The sequence below is a fragment of the Manis pentadactyla genome, chromosome 5 (assembly GCF_030020395.1).
Source record: "Manis pentadactyla isolate mManPen7 chromosome 5, mManPen7.hap1, whole genome shotgun sequence".
Classification (NCBI taxonomy): domain Eukaryota; kingdom Metazoa; phylum Chordata; class Mammalia; order Pholidota; family Manidae; genus Manis; species Manis pentadactyla.
Genome location: NC_080023.1, coordinates 92,759,439 through 92,767,890, shown reverse-complemented (window position 1 = coordinate 92,767,890; position 8,452 = coordinate 92,759,439). Strand labels below are relative to the sequence as shown.

Here is an 8,452-nt window from a genome sequence, read left to right as displayed (position 1 = left end):
GTATTTTAAGAGACCAGTTATAAATAAAAACAAATCATTTTTTCTACCTGAAATCCACTGGGTTTAAGTGTTAGTTGTTCCTTTTAGCTTCAAAAATAGCTCTAGTTTAATAAATACAGCTCAAAGTAAATTAAAAGGAATAAAACACTTTATTTTAAAAATTCAAATGAAAATTGTACATTAAGCAACCAGAGTTCCAAGCATTGTACAAAACAGTAAAATATTTGTTCATACTCTTTAAGAGTAAAACTGCTTATTCTGTTGCAGTCTTTTTGCATGACGTTGACATTTTAGTTCCACTGTCATTAGATGACCACTTCCTCAAAACTTGCTCAAGAAACAAGTTTCTGATTCACAGAAGCAGATCATGCAGCAAGTTTCTCTGTCAACTGTTACATTTAATGTCCTCTCCCTGATTAAGAGAAAATTAAAGTATTAAGGATTTAGAAAAATTAATTAATAGCATTATTACCCGAATCTGAATTTTAAAATCAGCATTAGTTCTTATAATGGTTGGGAAAACATACTTTACCAATTCTAGAAATTCAGTCATTTACAGATTTTTTTCCACACTCACCTCTGAAACCACCACCCCCTCTTCCTCCTCTGAAGCCTCCACCTCCTCTTCCACCTCTAAAACCACCTAAAAATAAGGAAACATTTATTAAACTGTAGCCTATCTTATTCTGATAAGCCTATAATTATAGTATCAATACAATTCCTATAATCATAAAGAATAATAAAAACTCACATATTTTATGGTGCAGAATTTTTTAAATGTTAAAATTGGAAAAACCTGTAGTACTTTTCCAAACAAGCAGCAAGATGAAACCCTAGATCGCAATATTTTAAACAAGTTACCCTGTTTTAATGAATTAGAATGCTTGTTAAAGTTCAGCTTAGCCCCATTTAAGAGTAGGAGTACCTCAACTTTTGTTTATGGTAAATATCATTGATGGAACTAAGGCTTTTTGACCTAAGAACAAAGGGTAGCAGAAACAGGTGGTTTCACTCTGGGGAGAACTGCAATAAATATAATATTTAAGGTTAACTGAGCTGCATAGGAACCATCACTGATGCTCACATGCTGATGAGCCTTGAAATTCTGAATTTTTATAGCATTTTTCTATTATCCAAAGCATATTTGGCTTCCTGTTTCAGTCTTCATTTTTACTTTTTTGGGGGTCTAAATCTGTAAGGAAAGATGAATTATATAAAGAAGAAACAAACATATACTTCCAAAATAAAAACATAAAGTTTTAAGAAAACAGATTAAAGTTGTGATTTTTTTTAATGTTATATATAAGACTGAATATAGAATGGAAATGCAGAAGGTCTCCATTTATCAAATTCTCAAGGGGTGCTCCAAAAAATATTTAAGAAACATATTCAGATCTAAGAGATTACCTCCTAGCTATCTAGACCCCAAAATTTATAGACTGAAATGATCATTGAGAGCATTCTCTCTTTCCTGACCCAGTAACAGAATTGTCCAATCCCAATTTTCAGCTCCTCTTCCTTACCTACAACTTTGGCTCTGCGCCCATTACACCGGCAGCCGCCCACCCAACCACTCACAGACCTACGCCCCCCACCTCATCTCCAACACTGCCAATCACTGGCTGCCCATGATGATGAACGTACCGAAGTTTTGGGGAAATACATATATCAAAATCCCGAAGTCAAAGCAGTGACTTTAATGGCAATAGTCTTTGACATAACATCAGAAGTTAAGGATTTTACTTCTGGGTTGCCAATTGTTTGGTTACTTTTGTAAGCCTCCATTTCCTCATTGATAAAACAAGGATATCATCTACCTCACAGGGTTTTGCTGAATATTAAAGAATATACATAGATATTAAAACAATGTATGACCAGCTCTTGGCATACAATCAGCACTCACTGATATTAAATTAACTAAAAAATTTAAATTAGCTAACACAATCTCATCCTTTATAAAATGTGCAACAAAACATAAATAACCCAGAGATGAAATCCCTCAAAGCTACATTTCATTAGATTTTTTTTTCTTCAATAAGTTATTGAAACAAAGCATTATTACTATGGCTATCTGCCAAGATTTGAAAACAGCTTTACTATAAAAATAAAAATAAAAAATAAGGGAGATTTGCCCATACACAATCAAATTTTATAATAGGGATTGACTGTGACTTTGAAATCTCATGAGAAATTTTCCACAAGTTACTTACCGCCTCTACCACCTCTGCCACCTCCTCTTCCTCCTCCTCGACCTCCCCTGACACCACCTCTTGGAGGGCCCTTCTCACCTGGAGGTCGAGGTAAAAACCTCTGCAGTGGCAGCAGCTTATATGGATCTATGTAAAACTGGAGTATAATAGAACCAATTAGTGTGATGACTTGGGGGCAGTATAGTATAATTGTTAAGAACCTACATGCTAGACTCAAAATTGCCTGGTTTCAAATCCCATCCCTACTACTTACTACTGTCTAGGCCTGGGCAAGGACTTGATTTCTTTGTGCCATAAAGTACCCACCTCTCGTAGTCCTTGTAAGGATGGAAAGAATAATATACATAAGCACTTAAACATAACATGCATATGAATAAAACCCAAGACCAATTCAATCTTATTTCTATTTAGAAATAGATGCCTTCCAAAAATTGCATTTGTACTCAACAGAGTTGCCACCAAAATAAAAGTATTTAAAATTTAGCATTAAAATTCAAAATAAAGAACTGACATACTAGCTTTTGCAAGACTTTGATAAAGGATTAAATCAATAACCATATATTGAACACACAAAGTAATGAAGGATATAAAGAAAGTAAGCCCACCACATATTTGGGTTAAAGAAGATATTTTTCATAATGAAATATAATAGGGTATACTTTGTAGTTTTACACAAAACACGCCTGTGGGTTTCAAAATTATAAGGTATTACTTATAACAAGATATCTGAATCCCTCTTTAGATATTACCTTATCACTCTTCTTTCCTTTAGAGCCCATCCTCCCAAAAATAGTGTCTAGCTCTGCACTAACATGACAGCCATCAGCCACATGACTATTTAGATTTTAACTAATTAACAAAGTTTCAGTTCCTAAGTTACAGTAGTCACATTGTAGGTACTCAATAGCTACAAATGGCTAGACGCTATATTGCATTAGGCAGGAATCTGATTGGACAGTACTGGTCTAGAGATTATGCTAATAACCTGGGCTGCATAAGGAGGACCTGAACCTGAACAGTGGATCTAGAAATGAGTAGAAGTAGAATATACCAATTTAGCATCTGGCATAAAAATCACTGATAACAAGTGCTCAAATAAATAATCTGTGGGAAAAGGCAAGCACCATATCAAATTTAAGTGGCTATCACAGGCAAATTCTTTTTTTCCAGGTCCCTAAATGAGAAACCTGACCCTCAGGCCCACCTGAGGCAGTGCTGTTTCCCCGTGGGTATCCGTCAGGGTTGTTCCATCCAGCAGCCACACACTAGCAACAAGGCACTGTCCCCGCATCATCTCCTATCTGTCTGCTCAGAACCCCCTCCACTGGCTCCATCACCTGTTGACCTCCATATTGGTAAATCCACTGCACACTTTGCAGGTATTTTGCCAGGCAAGCACTTACTCTTGGACACATTGTTCTCTTGATTTGTGACACCACTTTTATAAAACTCTCCTGGTTTGGTCTCCTTTTTTACTGGCAGTTACTTCTCAGTCTCCACTCACACACATATAAATGTAGGGGGTCCCCAAAGCTCTTTTCCTGGTGTTCCTGCTTCCTAGACTGCATCATATGCTGTCTGTATAATGACAATTTCCCAATTCTATCTCTAGTCCAGACTCCTTTGACCTCCCATGTGAATATCTCACAAGTGCTTCAAACTCATTATGTTCATAACTGAATTCATTATCTTCCCCCAATTCCCTGCTTCTCCAGTGTTGCCCATTTCAGTAAATGGTGACATGATCCACAAATAATGGAATCAGACATCTCAAAGTTGGTGGTATTTTTACTTCAACTTAGTGATCAATTACCAAGACCTAGAAATTCTCCTGCCTCTCTCTCTCACAAATCCACCTACTTTTCTCCTTTTCCACTGTCCTACCCTACTGCCATACAATCCAGGGCTAATGCAACAAGCCTCTGACATAGGCCCTTCCCATACAGGACTGACTTCCTTCCAGGGCGCTTTTATTCTTCCGGTACTCTTTTTAAAATATAAACTTAACCATATTTATCCCTATTTAAAAACAAAACAGTCTTAAACTCTTTCCCATGACTTGAAATCCGAAAGTAATCTAGCCCCTGCTCATTTCTCTTGAAATAACAACTTTTCCCACTCCTCTTAAATGTTCCCTTTCTCAGATCCTTGAAGTGGCTTACAGTCACAGACATGTTTTCTCTACTTGAAATGCACTTCCTCCTCCTCTTTGACTAGCACAGTGGTTCCTAAATGCTGGTCTAATTACATGAAGATCACCCAGGGGCTTTCCTTCTTAAAACTGAATCGTGGTACCTACCTAAGACCTACTGGGTCAAATTTCTAGTAGTGGGACCTAGAAATACATTTTGAAAGCTCCCCCAGATAATTCTGAATTTTGGAATCACTCCTAGTCAACTTTCAGATCTCAGCTTCAAGTTCACTTCCTCAGAAAGCCAGTACAGTAAATTTGGTTGCACATGTTCATAGCAATTCTCATAGGAATCCACACTTCTCCTTCATAAAACACATCATAATGTTATCGAAATAAATGTGAAATCATTAATATCTGACTTCTCCCAAATAATAGGAATTTTATAATTTGATGCTGCACTTAGAATGTTTGGTCACGTAAGCATTTCAATAAGAGTTTTACAAAAGGTAAAAAACATACTCTAGCACTTATAGAATTTGCTAATATGAGCAGTTAATAATTTAATACTGTATTAAGTTACTTTTAAAAATCAGTTAAAGTTCAATGTCTGAAGTACAGAACATCTCAGAGCTTCACTAGGATTTACTGGGGGAGTCTCAACTGCCCTAAGTAGGACTGGCCTAGTGTAGGTCATTTGCTTATTAAAACCAGTGATTCTAATTACCATAAGCTTGACTCACCTTCTGCAGTTTTTTAAAGGAAGATGCCTTCATATTTTCTGACAATTTAACTGAAAAATACTATCAATTTTATTAAGGAATTGAAATAAGAAAGATAAACTTCTAAATGCACGTGAAATTTTAAGAACAAGGTTAGAATATATGGAAGTATTTAGGAAAAGAAATGAGTTTCCAAGAGGATATGAAGTTTTTGCTTTTGTTTTAAAACTTCCAGTTCCACTACACTATTCCAGGGGCATCATCACATCCAAAGCGAAGTACCTTAATCCCATAGCACTTATCCAAGCGGCGATCATTTATAAAGCCCTCCAATTGGAAGTCACCTTCATAGGGCCTATTTTTTCAATATATCAAAATACATTATCCTCTCTTGACTCTTTCATGGTCCAATCTTAGCAATATTCCATCCATTTAATTAAGCATGGTTAATTCAATTAGTACTTGGCTCAAGAAAAGGCAAATAGTAACCTTTTAATGAGATCACTAAGTCTTCCAATTAAAAAGGATACAAAATCTCTAAGTTGTCCAAATATTTCATCCACTTTTCCAATTTGTTCTTTGTTTTCTAAGTAAACTGGAGCATTGAAATAAGGCACTTTATTTTCATTTGTGGTACATTTACAAACTATGTCATCTTCACAGGGATGCAGGAACTCTCCTAATACTGAAATAGGATAAGAAAATGTTAAATATAAAACAATTTCAAATGATACTGAACAACCTATTCTGGAAGCTTTCTTCTTGGCTACCTGGGATTTCACCGTATTTGTCTTGTGAGGCAGAAAAGCATTCCTGGGTTGATATAGCGACCCTACACCATTCTAGCTATGTGACCTGAGGAAAGGTTCTCATCTCTCTGCTTTGGTGTCAACTTTTATATAGGGCTACAACAGTACTACCACCTAAGATGGAGTACTGTGAGGATTAAGTGCAATAATAAATGTCAGGGGCTTAGAAAAGTGCCTGGGACACTGAAACTGCTCAACCTCTAGTAGTTACTTTATTACAGTAACTATTACTTAATTAAACTGCATGCTTCATTTTGTCTCTTCTCCCCATCCCTGTCTTTCTTGTTCTTTTTTCTTCTTCCCCTTTTATATATTCCCACTATCACCTCCTCACCAATTACCCTTCAGTCTTTTTCAGAGAAGTCTGGAATCTCAAATAAGTACCTTCATATCTAATTGACTGCTACCACCAAATAAAATACTTATCACATTCCTGCAAAACCAATATTCCAGCCCTATCTCATTCAACCTCAAAACAGGAGAACTTTTATTCCTAGGATTAGCCAAGTACTAAGAATTTGTTTCCAAGGAAGTCTCTCTCCCATCTACTCTTCCTTTATTCCTTCACTTCCACCGTGCGTGCTTTTTTTTTCTAATGTTGTAAACATTTATTCAAAAAATACTACAGAGGAGAGATGTGGATTCAAAAGACAGTCATATACAGAAACAAAATGTAATAGACCAAAAAAACCCCCGAAAAAACTAAAAAACCAGACACCATAGGCACTGGAGAAGGGAGAACAGTGGAACTATTTATATGTCCCTTATAAAAGAGCAAGTTTATAAAAGAGTGTAATACCAATGTATAAATGGGCTGTTGAAACAGCTTTTGGGCTAGGTCCTTCAAATCTAGCTGTTACCCTCTTTAAACCATCTTACATGTTGATGCAATCTATTATTTATATTAGACTCTGTTCACCCTTTCTCCTCTTTTGATGTAGGCTACTACTGTCAAATCTCTGTCTCATTTAACATGACTTCCATCCCACATCATTGATAATTACTCTAAAACTACTGCATTTAGGTATTTTGTTTCACTGCTCTCTGTACTTTCCCTTCCAAGCAAATTTCCCCGCCATGTCTCTTACTTATGAATAACTGAAAGCATGGACTTTAGAGTCTGAAAACTTGGCTTTGTGGCTCAAATGTACACATACCGATCACTTATTACTATGACCCTATAAAGCATATTTTGAAATACAATAATTTTCTTAACTGTAAAAGGGGGACATTAAAGGTAAGTACACAATATTACCTATTTCATATCTTCCTTTCAGCCTGAGCTCAAGTTTCAAGTCCATGATACACTGCCTTTCAGTTTTCTTGAACGCCCTTTCCATGCTAAAGCACGACTGCTGCCAGTTTACAGCGTCTCAGCACACTTCCCTCCCCAACCAAGCGGCAACCCCTGTATGAGAGGGCTGATAGATCTTTCAGCGTCTGACTCCCAAACTTACTAATAACACAAACCCGCAACCTCCGCATCCACCTCCCAATCAGGCCAAGCTTTAAAGGCGACATACAAACTACATGTTCTGGAGGTCCTTGGTCTTGGCCTCTGTTAAAGCCTCCGCGGCCACCCCCGCGCCCAAATCCTCTGCCGCCACCTCCTCTGAAACTGCCTCCGCCTCGAAAGTGGTTGTCGCTGCCGCCGCGACCGTAACCGCCACGTCCACCTCCTCGATTAAAGCCTCCACGACCTCCGCCTCGAAAAGACATGCTCACTCACACCTGGGGAGAAAAACAGCGCTCGCCTTTTGGTTATAGGGGCCTCTGGGTACACCACTAAACCCTTTAGGCCTCAGTCAGAACACCATAAAAGAAGACAATAATAATAGCAGCCCTGCCACCTCACCCACTGCCAAGCCCCAAGAGGCGAACCCGAAGGCCTAGTGTCATCTCGCTAGGCCTGTGAGCACCGACCACTCACCAGCCTCGTCTCCCCAGGTCAGTACCTCCTCGCCCAGGAGGCAGCAAGGTCTTCAAGCTGCATGCCCTTCTTTCTTCCCTCCCTCCCGCCCTGGGCCCCGAGCCCTGAGCCCTGAGCCCCGAGCCCAGCATCCTCAGCTCCTGGGGCTCTACGGTCACTCACAGGCGCCACGTGCCCCTGCGGCCCCGGCGCACTCGCTGACCCGCCCGGCACTTCAGCCGCAGATGCACCTCCCCGGCCACCGTACCAGTACAAAAGAGGGGAAGAAACTGACCAGAAACTCGAATAATGGGTTTACAAAAAAGCCAGTCACCGAATGAACCAGCGATACTGTCACCTTTCCAAAACAGACTTCAGGGATGAAAGAGCAGCAATAATATCTAACTTCACCTACTAGTTTACGACAGCTCGACTTGCCGACAGACGAGCGGAGGAAGTGACGTATAATAGCGGAGTCCTTTGCGTCGGGATGGTGCAGGAAGTGCGGCCACCAGTGTTGCCCTTGGCGACCGCGGGTGTTAGTGATCCGCGCCCTCTTACAGGGATTGGCCGGTGGTGCCTCTCCCTGAGAGGCTGAAAGGAAGATACGAAATAGGTAATATTGTGTACTTACCTTTAATGTCCCCCTTTTACAGTTAAGAAAAGTATTG

The 8,452-nt window shown here is 39.0% G+C and overlaps 1 protein-coding gene across 3 annotated transcripts; it reads right to left on the bottom strand.

Annotated features, from left to right (window-relative positions):
- Window positions 1-130: 130 nt before the first annotated feature.
- On the bottom strand, window positions 131-8,188 carry GAR1 (GAR1 ribonucleoprotein). Of its 3 annotated transcripts, none has more exons than XM_036920885.2 (7): window positions 7,965-8,188; window positions 7,396-7,603; window positions 5,594-5,748; window positions 5,085-5,144; window positions 2,211-2,346; window positions 578-643; window positions 131-412 (listed from the first exon to the last, which is right to left on the bottom strand). In XM_036920885.2, exons 2-7 carry the CDS (start codon window positions 7,589-7,591, stop codon window positions 399-401), a joined length of 627 nt encoding a protein of 208 aa, XP_036776780.1. In that variant the 5' UTR covers window positions 7,592-7,603; window positions 7,965-8,188; the 3' UTR covers window positions 131-398. The 3 variants fall into 3 exon arrangements, with proteins under 3 accessions (XP_036776780.1, XP_036776779.1, XP_036776782.2); XM_036920884.2 differs by lacking the exon at window positions 7,965-8,188 and adding an exon at window positions 7,803-7,914; XM_036920887.2 differs by lacking the exons at window positions 7,396-7,603; window positions 7,965-8,188 and adding an exon at window positions 7,128-7,304.
- Window positions 8,189-8,452: the final 264 nt, after the last annotated feature.

Coding starts and splice junctions, on each gene's coding strand:
- GAR1 (XM_036920885.2), bottom strand. CDS start 7,591: ATGTCTTTTCGAGGCGGAGGTCGTGGAGGCTTTAATCGAGGAGGTGGA. Junction 2,347..5,084: donor CCTTTAAAAAACTGCAGAAG/GTGAGTCAAGCT, acceptor ATTATACTCCAG/TTTTACATAGATCCATATAA. Junction 644..2,210: donor TGGCAGAGGTGGTAGAGGCG/GTAAGTAACTTG, acceptor CCTTATTTTTAG/GTGGTTTTAGAGGTGGAAGA.